Here is a 19374-nt window from a genome sequence, read left to right as displayed (position 1 = left end):
CCTCCAACTCAAAAACATTTCCCGGATCCGTACATTACTTTCCCAAGAAGCTGCAAAAACCCTAATACATGCCCTTATTATCTCCCGCCTGGATTATTGCAACCTCCTGCTCTGTGGCCTCCCTTCTAACAGTCTCGCACCCCTACAATCTATTCTAAACTATGCTGCCCGGCTAATGCACCTGTCCCCCCGCTACTCCCCGACCTCTCCTCTCTGCCAATCCCTTCACTGGCTTCCCATTGCCCAACGACTCCAGTTCAAAACACTAACCATGACATACAAAGCCATCCACAACCTGTCTCCTCCCTACATCTGTGACCTAGTCTCCCGGTACTTACCTACACGTAACCTCCGATCATCACAAGATTTCCTTCTCTACTCACCTCTCATCTCCTCTTCCCACCATCGCATCCAAGACTTTGCCCGTGCCTCCCCCATACTCTGGAAGGCTCTGCCACAACACATCAGACTCTCGCCTACCTTGCCAAGCTTCAAAAGGAACCTGAAGACCCACCTCTTCCGACAAGCCTACAACCTGCCATAACCCTCAGTCTGATAAAGCGCCGCACGACCAGCTCTACCCTCACCTACTGTATCCTCACCTATCCCTTGTAGACTGTGAGCCCTCGCGGGCAGGGACCTCTCTCCTCCTGTACCTGTCTGTGTCTTGTACTGTTTATGATTATTGTACTTGTCCCTATTATGTATACCCCTTTCACATGTAAAGCGCCATGGAATTGATGGCGCTATAGTAATAAATAATAATACTCGGCTCACGCTTGCAGCAGATGACACTCAGCTCATGATCACAGCAGATGATATTCGGCTCATTCTCGCAGTAGATGACACTCGACTTACGCTTGCAGCGGAGTCTGAGCAGAGTGTCATTAGTATATCACATTGGATGATATACGCCGGTGTGAATCCGGCCTCATTGTGTAATACTAGGACCAAGACTACTTTTTTCTTTTCAGTATCATTTTATTACATATTCTAAAATACATAATAACAATTATAATGTTAAAAAACTCTAAACGTGTTTTATACATAGTCATATAAATATATTAAGGCATGTACATAAGATATCTCGCAGTGACATACAACATTAAAGAAAAAAATACATTTTCTTCATTTTGGTGACAAACTATTAAATATATATATTTTCTACATACTTTATATGGGTTAAGGTTTTCCTGCTAGACTTGTCCCTACAATCACTCATCTTCTAGAAATCCGAGCTGGGGACCACTGAATCGGACACTACATTTTGATGGTCTTTTATCATAGTGTTTCCTAGAAGTAGGACTCAATGTTGGAATCAATACTGTCGAATTGAATGCACACGGCAATGCCTCATTGTTTGCTAGGAAGAACTGGCTGCACATCATTCATTTTAATTGTCTCCTTATAGAAAAACAGCATGGGTTTAATTAACTTCTTGATTTCTATAACAACCTGAATGTTTCTAAGAGAATACCAGAAATGCAGTAATGGGGAAAAAAATGGAAAAAGTCAATTAAACATCAAAGATGGCATTAAATTACATTTTTATATAATAAAAGAAGTCGAGGGTGAATGGTTATTTTCATGCCACAAATAAAGGAGATGACATTTACTGGAATGTACTGGATTTGCATCAACAATGGCAACTTACTGTCAGTATAGTCACATGAAATGGCACGTCCTTATGTACAGGGCTGGAATATGGCTCTGTGTTGTAGGGGTCATAATAGGGATCCTATAAATGTGCATAGGAATGGGGACTCACTCTTAAAATCAGATTTTTATGAAATATATTTCCCTTCAAAATCAGTGCTTTTAGAGAAAAGACATGTCCGCCAGGCTAGCTTTCATGGTCCAAGTATGGAGGGCAATGTCCAGAGTGGTTGTAAATCTCCTGATCCGGCTCAGCAGCCTCGTTAGCTTATATGCGACTGCTGAGATCCAGCCAGGCGACCCGTAGCCAGCCGGAAAACAAGGTCTAGATTCGGACCATGAAAGTGGCGCATGGGGTGTTTATTGGAATGTATAATAGAAAGTTACCATTGGCCAGTTAAGGCTGCTTTACACGCTACGGTATCGCTAGCGATATCGCTAGCGAGCGTACCCGCCCCCGTCGTTTGTGCGTCACGGGCAAATCGCTGCCCGTGGCGCACAATATCGCTAACACCCGTCACATGTACTTACCTGTCTAGCGACGTCGCTGTGGGCGGCGAACAACCTCTTTGTTAAGGGAGAGGTTCGTGCGCCGTCACAGCGGTGTCACACAGTGGCCGACCAATAGAAGCGGAGGGACGGAGACCAGCCGCATTAACGACACGCCCACCTCGTTGCCGGAAGACGCAGGTAAGCTGTTGTTCGTCGTTCCCGGGTGTCACACGTAGCGATGTGTGCTGCCTCAGGAATGATGAACAACCTACGTCCACAACGACCAACGAGATTTTGAAAATGAACGACATGTCAACGATCAACGATTAGGTGAGTATGTTTGATCGTTAATACTCGCTCGCAGCTGTTACACACAACGACGTCGCTAACGACGCCGGATGTGCGTCACGAACACCGTGACCCCAACGATATCTCGTTAGCGATATCATTGTGTGTAAATGGGCCTTTACAGTCGGAGCATGGACTGCGATATTCGAAGTGGCCTTGAGCTTTCTGACTCTAACTCAACCACCTCATAAGGATGTATGAGGCTGTTGAGTTCAGGTCAGTAGAGCTGCCGCCGGCCCAGACATCTTAGTCTGTATTCACACCATTAAAATGTGTGGAAACCAGCCTTAGCGTTCGCTCACATAACCATACAACATGGACGATTGCTCGCCGATGTTTTTTCGGATAGCACTGGCTCCAATGTTATACTATGGGGCAGGGCTGATCAGGGTTTTTATTCTCATGCCGATTCGCCATGCCTGCATGCTGCGATTGGCAGCGTATCTCGGATCCTGTGCACAAGTATAAGTCTATGGGTGTGTGCAAAACACTGGACTGCACTAATGACATCCGTGTGCAGTGTAATATACACTGAGACAGACAATGTAGAAGTCGGAGAAATTAATCTCTCCATCTTATCCGCACCTGTGCTCCCCTTCTTGTATGTGAGATAATCGGATCGCAGTGAATGACACCAGGCTCACGCTTGCAGCAGAGTTTGAGCCGAGTGTCAGTATATAGCATCAGATTCTCTCGCATCGGATGTTAAACGCTATCGTGATGTTGGCCCCGCAGAGCTTGGTACCTGCGGCTCCAAAGGACATCGGCCTCTGTATGCCACCATATAGCCTTCTGCAAATGTATACGTCTTGTGCATGAGGTCTAACAGTTAATTTACCCATGTTGATTTTTTTTTTGCATACGATTCCTAAGCAAATGGTAAAATCTGTGCTCAAAATGCATGTCATAGTCTAAAAATGATGAAAAATGCAATTTGACCCCCTCATATTCCAACATAAATTTTTGAAAAGTCCCATACACCAGTATATTACTGTAAATTGCTGTTAATTTTAGTGCAGAATCCTAATGTTAATTCAAAGACAGCACGTAAAAATGCTGTAACTTTACTGCATGTGAACAAAGCCTTGCATCGCAGTATAACGCAAGTGAAAAGGGTCTCATTGCAACACACAAGGTACCAGTCAGAACAAGGTGGCTTCTTTGCAACTTATTTGTCGCGGGACCATGTGGATCGCAACGTGAACACGTTTACTTGCATTACGCTGCTATGTAGCATCTTTGGCCGCATGATCAGCATCAGCTAAAGTCACTGTGTAGATCCGAATTGTGGTCACTGTTCTAACTGCAATAAGTTTCTATCTGAAATCATAAGGACAACGGTGTGAAAATGAACAAAAACTATATGGAGATACACACAACATACAAATCATATTGTGAATATTCCTATATAGTATCTGGATTTTCTTCAAAAGATGAGCAGATGAGAAAACAAAACCCACAACTCTACCAGAGCTAGGCATGCACAGTAAGTGCCACGTCGGGACGGAGTTTCACACTGGAAATATTCAGATTCTCTAGGTGACTACTGTGGTCACTCACCGGACTTCAGAGACGCTGGTGGCACATGCTGCCTAGTTTTAACCGTGTCAACGCCATCTGAGATCCCTTCATCAAAACACAAAAACCGACGGAATCTGGAATCAAGCTTTGCTTGTAATCTTAAAGCTTAAAGGCTTTGATTCATCACTGCCTCTGCACCTGTTTTTTGCCTAGATTTGTGTGTTTGGCACCTTTTTTTTGTTTGCACCCAATTCATTATTTTAATTCTGCCTATTTTGAAGAGTATATTATATTTGCTTGCCGTTTTTTTCTGCTTTGTGGGCAGAGTCTAGCAGTTCCAGATGTTTTAGCATGATTTGGCACAATCCTTGTGTTTTTTTGTGCCAAACACTGCAAAAATATTTCAACACAGGAAGAAAGCCCACTTTTTTTTTTAACTTTGCACTAAATTCACGAATTGCGAGCGCCATTTTGATGACTTTGGCAACAAACACAGCAACTAATACCAAAAACACAAAGGGTGCATCAGGGCCGATGTGTTTACAGTTAAGTGGCGCTTGGCAAAAGGCCCTCAGTTGTTGGCAGCTGCAGATGATAAGACCAGTAGTGATGAGCGAGCACTACCATGATCCGGTGCTCGGTACCCATAACTAGCAGATCTTCCGGAAAAATACTCGAGTTCCCTATTGACTTCCATTATACTCGATAGAGGAGTCACACCCATGCGACTGCTTGTTATAAGTACCGTGCACATACATGGTAATTCTCGCTCATCACTAATGACTATTTTAAAACTTTCCACCAAGGGCAGTACCATAACATTAGTGGTGTACACCACACTAAAAATCATTCTGGGGTCACTTGACTCCTGGGACAGTGGGTGGTCTGGAGCATCACTATGCTAGAAAAACTGTGAAGGAGGTGACAGAGGTCATTATTAGTACTAGTGCAATCACATTTAAGAGAACCAAACATCTGATACACACTGGACAATCCGTAGGCAGCAGGTACCGGGCACTGGCAGTACGATGTCAGCCACGTATATTCGGACAGGTTGGCCCCTGGTGGGTTTTCTCCATCCACTGCTCTGGAGTGACAGGTTTCTGCCTACATGCGTATATAAGACCTGTCAGTACAGAGTGGTGTATAGGGAGAAGCCGCCGGGATCTGCCCTACTGACTAGTCTATAGAGCGATCTTGGCCCCAGTGACTTTCAAAGTATGTATTTCTCTGGAACACGGCATTGTGAAACCTGATGACAGATTTACTTTTCTGCCATGAACACATATTTAGATGTATACATTTTCGTATTAGTTAAACTATGGAGCATACTTATTAATAGTGCATGACTCTCTTGACGGTGTAAACTTAAGGCCGCTTTACACACTGCGATCTCGCTAGCGTGCGTACCCGCCCCCATCGTTTGTGCGTCACGGGCAAATCGCTGCCCATGGCGCACGAATCGCGTGGACCAGTCACACTACTTACCTGCCTAGCGACGTCGCTGTGACCGGCGAACCGCCTCCTTTCTAAGGGGACGGTTCGCTCGGCGTCACAGCAACATCACTAAGCGGCCACCCAATCAAAGCGGAGGGGCAGAGATGAGCGGAACGAACATCCCGCCCACCTCCTTCCTTCCTCATTGCGGGCGGCCGCAGGTAAGGTGAGGTTCCTCGTTCCTACGGTGTCACACATATGATGTGTGCTGCCGCAGGAAAGACGAACAACATCGTACCTGCAGCAGCAACGATAATTGGGAAGAGGGGGGGCATGTCACCGATTAGCGATTTTGCACGTTTTTGCGACGATTTAAAATCGCTGATAGGTGTCACACGCAACGACATCGCTAACGCGGCCGGATGTGCGTCACAAATTCCGTGACCCCAACGACATCACTAAAGCGTAGCGTGTAAAGCGGCCTTAAGTCTTATAATAGGCCAGGTTTATGGTGCCAGTTAATGCCTTCTGCTAAATGTGGGGCATGTTCAGGCTGTTTAGTCTAAGGTGACAACATTTTGGCGCACTGTCTCCTGTTAGGCCTTTACCAGTAAGCAACACCTCTTCTAGAGACTAAACACCCCCTGACGGACACAGAAGAGCCTAAAACACAGAAATATGAAGGTTTCTTTGGCACAAACAGCAGCACAATTATGGCGCATTCAATTTGATAAATTTGCAATATTAAGTTCTGGATTTGTAACTTTTTTTTAATAAATAATAATTAGCAATTTGTAACTAAGAACATTACAAAATAAAATGTACAAAGCATTTTTTTGGTAATTTTTCAAATGAGTTGTATGGTTTTGTAAAAGACAGAAAAGAAAAATTTTGCTTGTCTCTCTTTTACCTATAGAACAATAAAGCAAGCCATGTACAATACTGCAAGGCTTAAATTCACATTTATCACTACTCAGTACATCACAAATGTGCCAAAGTAATGTGGGCAATCAGCTTATGACATTTGGCATCGATCATTAGCATCTATAATACTCGCAGTGTCTGACATTATGCGTCACATCTAGCGTCCATTTATTATGCACATCTACCAATCAACCTAAACGTGGAACTTAAAAGGGAAATCCATCTAAACAAATCTCCAGAAAGCTCTCTGCAAAGCGCCACAATCCTTCCTTGGCGAGCCACAGGACATGCAACCTCCTGGACATCACTAATGTGTCCATCTGATGACCCTAATTTGCAAAAAGATTTTGTTAATTTTCCCAGGTGTTCTGCTGCTCCTGGTGATGGCAATGGAGCCAACCAAAGGAGCTTCTAATCTTACTGGTAACTCACTGTCTTAACATCTTAACCTTAAGAGAAAGCGGTCACGTTGGATAATGCTGTTAACTTGCATATAAAAGGTTAACCTGCAGTTTAACAGGCTTACAAAGGTGCCTGGTCACCATGTTGAAAGCACGGCATCCGGATAAAATTAAACTTTACTCCTCCCTAATGGAGCTTTGACTTGCAGCCAACTGTGCACCAATGCACCGTAGAGTGAGCTGTCAGTCAAAGTGCCGGGGCAGTGCTTACAGCTGTCACTCCCAGAGTGTTGGAGCAATGACTGTAGACCCTCTGTAACGCCTGCATGACTAGAAATCGGCAGCTCCTGGGAGAAATAAAGTTAATTTTCTCCAGTATGTGACAATTTCAGTAAGGCGGCTTGGCACCTTTCTTAAGCTATTAACCTATAGATTAACCCTAATAGATTAATGGTGTTATCCGACATGACAGGTTCCCTTTAAGCCCACTTGTGAACAGCCTTTGACAATTAACAGAGAGACATAGGCCGACTTCACACTTCTGCAATTCATGGACTGTGTGCGAACTGCAAATGTCTATACCAGCCATATGTCTCCTAATCCAAACGCAATCTCATATATGTCTGTAAAGCTTCTGAGTTTGGGATAAGAGACCCAAGGTAAGGACATTGCAGTTTCACACTGACCTTACATTGCAGACGTAGGAAGACAACCTTAACCTGAATTGAAATCGGAATAATTTTGTAACTACATTGTATAACTTATCATGCCCAGATTCTGAGTTACTATTTGTTTTATAGTCCAGAGCTGTATTCGTAATGCTGCAGTCTTTAGAGCTGATGACTAAGTTTCTGTACAATGCTGAAGTGCATTATGGGTAATGCATTCTTTTCTCTAAACTGCAATTGTAATCCTCCCTATTGCATTATAGGGTTGTTCTCATTAATCTTCAGGAGCGCAACACTCTCCTGCATCCCAGCTTCCTCCATGCCAAGGGCTAGTGTGCTCAGGAATGACTGACAGTTTGAACCCACGGCATTGAAAGAGCACAGACTTGCCGACAATGGCCGGATCCAGCCAACTTCAGTGTGATGTTTGCTTGCCAATCTACAGCTGGCTAAGTGCAGTGAGAGAGTCTGCAAAAGTCAAATTAAGCCACATTGCTAATAGAACCACATTGAAAAAATGTATTTCAAAGAATCATGCAGATCAATAAAAAAAAAAAATCCCTGAAAGGGCATAGCTTTTAGGCCGAAATAGAGGCAAAGGGACCTATTAAAAAAAGGTCAAACATTCTATAAGTGGTTTGTTCTTCAAAACCTCTTAAAGACCAGCTCTATCCTGCTAAACTGCTAAGACAATTACTTTGAAATATGCAGAAACCTTTGAAAACGCATAGACAAATCTCAAACTGAGTTCTGCCCACTCTCACTGTGGCTAACCATCCCTGAAGTCTTCCCTGACAAGTTGGCTCAGTTCCGGAATTCCACAGCTAGTGCCGTTTCCTGGACTCCTTACGGTGAAACTCCAAAGTAGGGTTGGATCGGAATCCACCCCCTGCGATTTGTATAAATTACATCTATAGGATGCTCATGATAGTGTTGATGGCATCTACAGATCTAATATGGTGTCTGTAGATCAATTTGTCTAAGAAGTGGCACCTCATAGAAACCCTAAAACCACTGAAGCAAAAATATTTCTGCTCTAAATGACCAAAGGAGGACAAAAGAGTGTCCATTTGGCCTTTGCTGTGTGATATGTGCTTGTATTTTCTTTATGTTCTTCCTGCTGTGCTTTTCAATACAGTTGACCAACACAAAACACAAGCCACAATGGACAGATGGGGTATGGCATGCAGCTAATTGAAAATAAGTGAGAATTGCCAGTCTATGTTACTAGCACAGAGATGTAGTTGACAAGTTAGGGGCTCCTACATCTATAATGGATTTTTTACCATTGTGGCAAATGTCTCATATGTGCCACTGTACGGATATACAAAGTGGCATAAGTCAGCGGTAAATAGGGAATATTAATGGTGCATACCATCATCTCATACAAATATCCTAATGTGAACAGAGCGTTAGCGAACTGCTCGTTATCTTCTATCATTTGTAGTAGGCCACAGATATACTACAGAATACGGAATTTGGAAATTCTCAAAAACAGAGGAGCAAATAGCTTGTCCAGCGCTTGCAGAGAGCTTTTTGAAAATCTATGTTTAAAAATAAAAATCCCATTCAAGGTGCTATAATCCAATCCATGGATTCGGTCCGCTACCATTTTAGCCTTGATTAGATGCACCGATAAACCCTGAGATATCAGAATTTGGATACAGATGTGTTAGAAGTGCTCCCCATCCGGCTGCGCCTCCTCTCCGCATTCTTGATAAGTCGGTTAGTTAATAGTTATATCGTGATTTAGTTCTCTTATATGCCAAACACTAAAGGCAACTTTGGTTCTGGCAGAAGATACCTCCTCTTGCGGGAATAGCAAATTAAATAATTATTTAGCAGAAAAATCAGAAATTGTCCAGGGTTGAAAGGGTTATCTGATGGTGTCCTTCAGCAAGTACATGGCAGAGGCTATGGCCACTAAAACGGACAACAAAAATGCTATTAAGTGCTGGTACCAGACGCAGTGTCCGATCTGTTCTTCCAGTCTTCGGTTTGTTTCTAGGAGCTGATTTATCTGCAAAGAGAAGAAAATCCAGAATCCAATATTATTGCGTACATGGTACAAGACTAATAATAATAATAATAATAATAATAATAATCATGATGATGATGGAGTAAATGGCCACGCCGCTAGTGAAAAGAAAAAAGAAAATATGAAGTCAGGACAAGGACAATTGTAGGAATAGTTTGCCAAGGAAACAAGTGAACTCCGCTGATTACTGAAAGTCAGTTTTGGAATTGTGTATTTTAGTAGCTTATTATTAATAGTCATTCTATTATATTGTAAAATAATGTGCCGGATAAAGAGGATTTGTCATGTTTCTTGACATATTTCAGAAAAATACCCAAATTTTATTTATTTCCGAAATGTTCCTTGTCTATTAATTCCTCCAGGAAATGTATAAATTGGGTGTTACCATTCCATTCCAATATGAAGACACTGTCAGCAACAGAGAACGTAAGAAAAATCCCTCCTTGATTCGGAAATTGTTGTTTGTAAATGTTAGTGGTAAACTTTATTCAAATTTTTTTATGTTTAGTTGTTAAAAAATCTGAACTTTTGCAAACATTTTCGAACAGTTTACAAATTTTCAAACTTGCAATTTTTATGCCTTTTTACCACAAAATTGTTGCTTTGACTTCAAATTTTGCATTTTCACAATTGCAAAAGAAGAAAATGCACCCCACAATTTGTTGTGAAATTTCTCCTAAGTACGATGATAACCCATATGATGTGGAAAACTACTGTTTGGGCGCACGGCAGGGCTCGGAAGCAAAGGAGCGCCACTCAAGTTCTGGAATGCTAAATTGGTTGGAATAGATGGTGGACACTATGCCGTGTTTACCGAGCCCCTGATGTGCCTAAACAATACAAATCAAGCACAAATGACCCCATTTTGTAAACTACACTTCTCAAGGAATTTAGTTAGAGGTGTGATGAGCACCTTCAACTCTCAAGGTTCTTCACAGAATTTTATAATTTTGAGATATGAAAATGAAAAAAAAAAAAATACATTTTTCCCACATTTTGCTTTGGCCCCAAATTTTGCATTTTCACAAGGGTAACAGAAGAAAATGCAGCACATAATTTGTTGTGCAATTTCTCCTGAGTACGCTGATACCCATATATGGTGGAAAACTACTGTTTGGGTGCACGGCAGAATTCGAAAGAGGAGGAGTGTCATTCGACTTTTGGAACGCAAAATTGGTTTGAATGGATGGTGGGTGCCATGCCACATTTGCCGAGGCCCTGATGTGCCTAAAAAATGCAAATTCACCATAAATGACCCAATTTTGGATACTGCACTCCTCAAGGAATTTATTTTGAGGTATTATGAGCATCTTTAACTCTCGTGGGCGTCACAGACTTTTATAATGTCGAGATGTGAAAATGAAAAAAATATTTTTTTTGGCACAAACATGTTGCTTTTGCCCAAAATGTTTAATTTTCATAAAAGTAAAAGGAAAAATGGATCAAATAACTTATTGTGCCGTTTATCCTGATTTCACGGACACCCCATATGTGGTGAAAAATTACTCTTTCGGCGCACTGCAGGGCTTGGAAGGGAAAAAGTGTTATTTGAATTTTGCAGTGCCATTTAGAATGGAATAGATTGCAGATGCCATATCACATTTAAAGATCCTTTGACATGACAAAACCGCAGAAAATCCTACAAGTGACCCCATTTTGGAAACTTCATTTCCTTCCGAATCTTGCAGTGTGGCTAAGCAGTACTGTACAGCCCCATCTGGGATGCTGCCACACTCTGCAGAAATTGTGTGAAAAATTTTGTTGCCATTTTTACACATTTCATCATGTGAAAATGTAAAATCTAGGGCTAAAACAACCTTTTTGTGGCAAAAATGTAATTTATTGTTCACCGCCCATCATATAAAATTCTGTGAGGCACATGTGATGACAACATGCTCACTGCACCCCTAGATGAATTAATTGAAGGGTGCAGTATGTAAAATGGGGTCACTTGTGGGGAGTTTCTGCTGTTCTGGTACTGTAGAGGCTCTGTCAATGTAACATGACACCTGCAAACCATTCCAATTAAATTTGAACTCAAATATGGCGCTTCTTCCCTTCTTCAATTTGCACTGTGCCTCAAGAGTTTTTTTTACCACATATGGGGATTGGTGTACTCAGGAGGAATTGCACAACAAATTGTATAACCGATTATCTCCTGTTTCCCTAGTAAAAATGAAAAATTTGGGATTAAAGCAATGTTTTTGTAGTTAAAAATGTATTTTTTTCACTTTAATGGCTCAACGTTATAAAATCCTGTGAAGCACCTGGGGGATCAAGGTGTCCACTAAACATCTAAATTCATCCTTAAGCTATCTAGTTTCAAAATGGGGTCACTTGTGGAGAAGCTCAACTGTTTAGGCAACTCAGGGGCTTGGCCAATGTGACATGGCAACCGAAAACCATTCCAACTACATTTGAACTTCTTTCCTTCTTCCCTTTGTACTGTGCTCAAACTTATTTTTTGTCCACATACCTCGTATTGGCGAACTCAGGAGAAATTTCACAACAAATTGTATGGTTCGGTATCTCCTGTTGCCCTTGTGAAAATGAAAGATTTGGGATTATAGGAATATTTTTGTAAAAAAACCTTTTTTTTTATTTTCACGGCTCAACGTTATCAAATTTTGTGAAGCCTCCGGGGGTTCAAGGTGCTCACCAAACATCTAAATAAATTCCTTGAGAGATCTAGTTTCCAAAATCACTTGTCACTTGTGGGGGAGCTCCACTATTTAGGCACATCAGGGGCTCTGCAACTCAACATGGCGTAGGCTATCGATTCCAGCCAATTTTGCTTTCAAAACATCAAATGGCGATTCTTCCCTTCAGAGCCATGCCATGCGCCAAATTGTAGTTTGGCATAACATATGGGGTATCTGCATATTCAGGAGAAATTGCACAACAAATTGTATGGTGCATTTTTGCCATTTACCCTTGTGAAAATGAAAGATTTGGAGTTATAGCAACATTTTTGTGGTAAAAATGTATTTTTTCATTTTCATGGCTCAATGTTATAAACTTAGGTGAAGTATCTGTGGCTTTAAGGTGCTCAACAAACATCTAAATAAATTCCTTGTGGAGTCTAGTTTCCAAAATTGGGTCACATCTACTGCTTGGGCACATCAGGGGCTCTCCATATGCGAAATGGCGTCTTCTATCTATTCCAGATAATTTTGAGCTCTAAAATTCATATGGTGGTCCTTCCCTTCCGAGCCCTGCCTGCACCCAAATAGTAGATTTCCACCACACTTAGGGTATAGGTGTACTCAGGAGAAATTGCACAACAAATGGTAAGGTGCATTTTCTCTTGTTACCCTTGTGAAAATGCAAAATTTGGGGCTAAGGTAAGATATTTATGGAAAAGTAAAATTTAAATTTTTCCTTCCACATTGCTCTAGTTCCTGTAAAGCACATAATGGGTTAATAACCTTCTTGGATGTGGTTTTGAGCAGTTTGAGGGGTGCAGTGTTTAGAATGGTGTCACCTTTGGGTATTTTCTGTCATCTAGGCCTATCAAAGTCATATCAAAGTCACTTTAACTGTGATGTAAAAAATAATGTTTTTGTAAATTTTGTTAGAAAACAATTGAGAAATTGCTGATAAAATTTGAATCCTTCTAACTTCCAGTTTAGGGGCATAAATATGCAAACTTGGAAAATTGTGAAATTTTCAAAATTTTGGCAAAATTTCTGATATTTTCACAAATAAATGCAACTACCACTATCATGAAGTATAATATGTCACAAACAAAAACAATTTCAGAATCCGTCGAAGCGTTCCAGAGTTTCTACATGATAAAGTGACACTGGTCAGAATTAAAAAAAAAAAATTGGCCTGATCGTGAAGGTGAACAACAGGCTGGGGGGGGGGGGGGGGGAAGGGGTTAATGGGTTAAAAAGATGAAGACGGCTGAACCACAGGCCAGACACAGTGCAAAGTTAGCCTTGTGTGGCCGCAGTATGAAGACACTCAACGTAATATAGAAGTAACAGTGACGTCGCCAACTGTGGATAATCAGGAGATACAGCACTCGTTGAAGGTGGTGGATTATCCAACAATCTGAGATGTATGAGGCCCTGACCATCAGATCATGAAGGGGAGATGAGGATACCAGAGTTTTATTTCAACTGCCCGATCCTTTTTGTACTTGAGGAGATAGGGCACCAGAGGGGTCTGACATCGGCTTACCCTCATCCTGATATACCGTATAGGGCCAGATTACCACCAATTCTACTTTAAACGTTTGCCCGATGCAACAATAGATGGGGACTATATACTTGAAGACCTCTGTTATTGAGGCTTGATAATGGCAGCCCGCTATTATTGTGGTTCTCAGTTATCTGACCACCTCTATTATGCACTCTACTATAAAAATAAAAAATAAAATCTAATTATATTTTACATTGTATAAATTAAAATTATTGCAATTTTGCACACAATCCCATTAAGCAGACACTATCACCTTAAAATGCAGATCGTCATTGCCTAATAATGGCCTATTCACTGCGTTTTCTTTTATTCCTAAAGTCACCGGCTTGTTGGTTTCCACAACGTGGCATCTTAATCTGAAAGAAACAAAACAAGAACAAATTCATCAATCCACAAAATCCATAAAAGACAAAAAATTTTCGGGTGGGAAAATATTATTGGGTCATTGGCAGATAATAAGAGCTGTCTCCTATGCCTGCAGGAACCAATAGTCTGATGGCTTTCAAAGCAAACAGAAAGGACTACCAGTAAAACTACTTAAAGGGGGTTTTCCAGCAGTAGCCAATCAGTGATGACAAGCAGTTACTGATTAGCGGCTAGTCATCAACATTCCATCAGAGAAGATATTAGCTTTGATGAAAGAGTAAAGGCTTCAACCAGTGAGTGGCTGCAGATATCGGATGATGCACAATGTCTCGTGACCACTGCAGGGCCGAACTGAGAGCCCCACTGCTGGGAGGAAATGAACTTTACTCCACCTGGGAGCCTTTGGCTTTTTGTCGTAAGGGCGCAGGCGGCATGGTTTCAGGCAGCGCTCAGTATATAGTGAGCTGCAACTGCGGCCCGGCACTGAGTGACAGCCGCCTCAGCATTGCATCAGTACAGAGCCGCTTATCAGTCAGTGCCGGGGCGTTGCTATAGCCACTACTCACTTTGTCCTGAGCTGTGACTGAAGTCTTGCCAGCGCCGCCCCTATGACTGAAAGCCAATGGCTGCCGGGAGGAATAAAGTTAATGTCCTCCTGGCAGTGGGGCTCTCTGTGCAGCGGCTGCATGGCTTCTGAACACTGTCAACATGCATATTAACCCCATATATGAAGGTTAATAACGTTTTTTCTTACATAAAAAGTTCCCTTTCAAAATTATATTTAACATAAAACTGGATTGAAACAATAGTTACATTTTTTATGGCATATTTTAAAATAAGCTGTGAGAAGTCTTCATATTCAAAACAAACAACAATTAGACAAAAAAGCACAATAATAACAGCGATTTATACCAAAATGATCATTTATATATAGTGAATGAAATAAATATTGTCCATGTTAAAAAAAAGGGCTATTGACACAAATTTCTCACCAGATATCGGTAAAAACCCATCCAATCCACACAGGCAAAGAAATCAAACCATAGACGTCCACACGTTAAGTTATGTGTAATAATGAGAAATGACACAGGGAAAATGTATTGAACACATGAAGAAAGAGGTGCAAAAAGCCATGGAAAGTCATGACACCACCTGAAATTATCAGTAATTAAAAAGCAATCCTGCCACTTAATGAGAATAATATCAGCTTGTTCAACTAATGGCCTATAAAAAGGTGTCTCATTACCAAGGTGCAACACAAGAAACATCTTATGATAGGTAAAACAAGTGAGCCGTCTCAAGAACTTTATACCCTTATTGTTGCTAAACATACATGATGGTATTGGATATAGAAGAATTTCTAAACTACTGAGGGTTCTAGAAAACACTGTTCAGGCCATAATCCGGAAGTGAAAAGAACACCATAGACCATCCACAACTAGGTGCTCTCTACAAGATTTCAGACAGCAGAGTGAAATGAATTTTCAGAAGATTTGTCCATTTGTTCAATACCCCTTTACATCAATTTTTATGTATTACAATATTGGGGTAAAACACTGAAACGCTGTTCCCATTGGAATTGGAGACTTTATTACAGATTCAGCCAATAAATGCTCAGATGGAGTCAGTGTTGGAATACCACGTAATGGAGTTGTTAGGCCGGGGCAAATGCTAAGTGCAGGAGGCATGTTTTCAGAAAGGGTTTAGAAGGTTGGAGAGTGTCTGACTGAAAAGGGGAGGCAATCCCAAAGAGGAGAGGCACGAGAGAAGTGTGGTATGTCAGAAAGTGTTATGAATGAGTAAAGTACCGTATTTTTCTGACTATAAGACGCACCCTGATTTTTGAGGAGTAAAATAGGAAGATAAAATTTTAAGCAAAAAATGTGGTCATGACACACTGTTATGGGGCAAGAATCTGCTGCTGATACTGTTATGGGGGTAATGTCCCCAAATTCTCTACTAAGGTACCCCATCCTGGTAATGATCCTCCTGCCATGTATATGATCCCCATCCTTGTATATATGTCCACCATCCTGGTATGTGACCCCATCCTGCTATATACCCCCATCCTGGGGCACATAAAAATAATTGTTTATACTCACCTTTCCTCGCTCCATGCAGCATTGCTCGTCTTCCTGTCTGTGTCAACAGCAGCGCCGCTGACCTGTGAAGAGACTAGGGGTGCGCACAGCGATGACGTCATCGCTGTGCGCACTACTCTTCACACACATCAGAAGGCCGGCAGACAGGAGGACATTGCGATGCTGCAGGGAACGGTGACTGGTGAGTATACTTATTCACTGCTCCCCGCAGTGATGATGATACGCGGGGGGCAGTGAATACACCCACACATGATCACTCCAGGCTGTAGTTGCCAGGGATGTTCATGCGGGCCGGCTGTTACTTATGCATGCATACCCCGAAAATCATCCCGCCCACCTCTCAGCGCCGGCTTCAGAGCTGAGAGATGATGGGCGTCGGGATGCAGTGCATATGAAATGAGGCTAATGAGCGGGCCCACGCGGTCACGGTAGGCGCTGCTACAGCCTGCTCATGTCGCCGATGACCTGCTCCACTGCACCCTCATTCGAACTATAAAACGCACCCCCCACTTTTCCCCATCATTTGGGGAAAACAAGTGCGTCTTATAGTGCGAAAAATACGGTAGTAGGATGGCATGTAAGACATACTAGAAGGTCAGGTTCGATCACTTATTAGTCAAAATAGCTAAAAGAAAAAAAAATGGTACTCATCAAAACAGTGAAACGAGTTTCCTCTATTCGTTAATCGCTTTTATGATTTTTTTTTGTGTGGTTTTGGCTAACAGGAGCAGACACCAGTCCCTGCAGTATGCAGCCCTACATTTTCACTTGCTTTATTTGTGAGATTTGCAACCAGTGAAGGGGCTGGTATATTCGGTGATGAAAACAGACGATAGAAGGGGATCTAGATGGAAAGTAGAGTATTTTTTTATATTGCTGACAGTATTGTGTAGTTTTGATGAATCATCTAAAATCCCTTTTCAGTTTTGTAATATTTCTCTAGAATGTTAGAAAAGTGTCGTAATCTTCCTGAATTTGCAGCGTGTCTCACCAGATGATCTGCGGGAATGTGTTCTGTGCACTAAGCAAGTCTAGAGGTGCTGCTGACAACAGCGATCAGTTTGCCAGCGCTGGTGACCCTGTCATGTGTCTCCCCTATGGGCTACATTTTCTGCATTTTTTCTAATATTAGAATTACTTTTGCTCATCGCTGGATTTCTGTAACAGATCAATACATACACAATCTTGTAATGCTGCGCTCGTTAAATATCTATAGGAACCCCGGGCGATCAGCTGGGGAAGGTTTATCTGCTTGAGGCATTTTCTGTGCAGGTCACACACGTCTGTTCAGCCATGTAATACACAGACAGGCCAGGTCCAGCAGAACAGGAGCCACTTAGGGACCCCTAACACCCCCTCTATTATATCTAAATGCTCTAATATGGCCTCTGTGAACATGTGGTAAGCCTTTTAATTAGGGGAAAATCAAACTCTAATATAGGATATAATGGAAGTATATAGAAATCTAGCTATACCGCTAAACAGAACCAACAAGACTATCTTGTGGTTAGTTATTTAATAGGGTTCACCAGGAATAGAGAAAAAATAAATAAAATATCATTATAAATAAATTCCTAAATATTTAGTAAGCATAGTATAATAATTTCATCTAATGAGGTAATCACTCTAGAATTAAAATGCCTGCTGCCTTGTTACATTGACAGAAACCTGTCCCAGAAGGTTGGGGATAGGTGCCTGTGAGAAGGTGGGGTAGGGAGCTCCTCTCCACCTTCATGTATAGGAAGCTGTGATCCCCGTGTATATTCTGATCTTACATCAGACGTGCGGAGGTAAAAACAGGCTGCACCGACTGCTGCCCACCCTATCAATCTAATACTGGAGATACAAGTGGTGCTGAGGTAAGAAGAAGCTGCACACACTGATGTCACTCAGATAATTTGCGTTCACAGCTGGAGGTTCCCACAGCTCTCCACCTGTGAGTGCAGGTAACTTGACCTCAGTAAAGTCAATGACCTCACCTCAGGAGGGGTCACTTGGTTTAATGAAGTACCCTGAGGTCAGGTTACTTGCAGTCATAGGTGGATGGCCGTGGGAGCCTCCAGCTGTGACTGCAAATCACCCGAGTAACATCACCGCTGACTGCGCAGCTCAATCAGTCTCTGCCTGAAGCTCACAGCGGGCAGTCATGTTCTACAGCACTCGCTGCGAGCTTCAGATGTAGCAGAGCTGGAATCATTGTGGGACCTCTTTTGGATTACGTCAGACCTGCAGGGGTGTTTTTGGAGTTAATACAGTGGTAAAAGAGGGTAGTTTTTTGTATTTTCTTTCAAATAAAGGATTTTTTCACTATTTGTATTTATTTACTTTCTTACAGATTAGTGAAGGAGGGAGGTCCTCATAGACCCTCCCCATTACTAATCTGGGGCTTAGTGGCAGCTGTGAGCTGCAATTAACCCTTTATTACCTCAATTACCACCACACCAGGGCAATCGGATAGAACCGGGTAAAGTGCTGGGACTGTCGCATCTAATGGCTACAACAATCTTGGGTGGCTGCAGGCTGCAATTTTTAGGTTGGGGGGAGGACAATATGCATGGGTCTCCACAGCCCGAGAACACCAGCCCCCAAGTGTTGAGCTTTATCTTGGCTGGGTATCAAAATTGATGGGGTGGGGGGGGAAGATTGCTCGCAGGTTTTTGCTTTTTTAATTATATATTTGAATAATTAAAAAAAAAAGCTGCATGTGGTTCCTCTTATTTTGATACACAGCCAAGATAAATGCACTGCTGGTGGCTGCAGCCTGATTGGAAGCAGTCAGCTGACATGCTGACACTCATGATGGGGGCGCGTCTGACTGCAACCAATCATACACGTCGTTGGGCGGGTAAAGCAGTGGACATGCATGAAGATAAATGAGCGGCCCAAGAAGTGAATGAGTGGCCAGGAAGCAGTTATAGCCAAGCCAGAGACTCAGTAAGTACAGCCTGCTTGCTCCTATCCCTTCTACCACCATTTTTAATTACCAGATTCTGGTCACTATAGACAAAGGGGACTGGCATCCGGCCAGATAACCGGGATCAATTCCGAGCCGGAACCGGATTTTTTTCAAATCTGCTAAGGTCCGCCAGGCATGGTTATCTGAGATTCCGCCCATCACTACTGACAGAGTCTCGTTAAAGGATTATTACCAACCTGCCAAGTTATTACCTATCCCCAGGACACGTAATAACTTACTGGTTGCTGAGTGTCTC

The 19374-nt window shown here is 42.2% G+C and overlaps 1 protein-coding gene across 1 annotated transcript in view; it reads right to left on the bottom strand.

Annotated features, from left to right (window-relative positions):
• Positions 1-960: 960 nt before the first annotated feature.
• Positions 961-19374, bottom strand: part of MOSPD2 (motile sperm domain containing 2) — a 153698-nt gene continuing 135284 nt past the window's right edge. Inside the window, exons 12-13 of the mRNA XM_075333416.1 lie at positions 13948-14050; positions 961-9467 (exon numbers count right to left, since the gene is read on the bottom strand). Coding sequence (XP_075189531.1) covers positions 9324-9467; positions 13948-14050 — 247 coding nt within the window. The 3' untranslated portion in view covers positions 961-9323. The remainder of the gene's footprint in view (positions 9468-13947; positions 14051-19374) is intronic.

This window comes from Anomaloglossus baeobatrachus, chromosome 2 (assembly GCF_048569485.1).
Source record: "Anomaloglossus baeobatrachus isolate aAnoBae1 chromosome 2, aAnoBae1.hap1, whole genome shotgun sequence".
Lineage (NCBI taxonomy): Eukaryota > Metazoa > Chordata > Amphibia > Anura > Aromobatidae > Anomaloglossus > Anomaloglossus baeobatrachus.
Note: the sequence above shows the minus strand (reverse complement) of the source record. Positions and strands in the feature narration are given on the sequence as shown.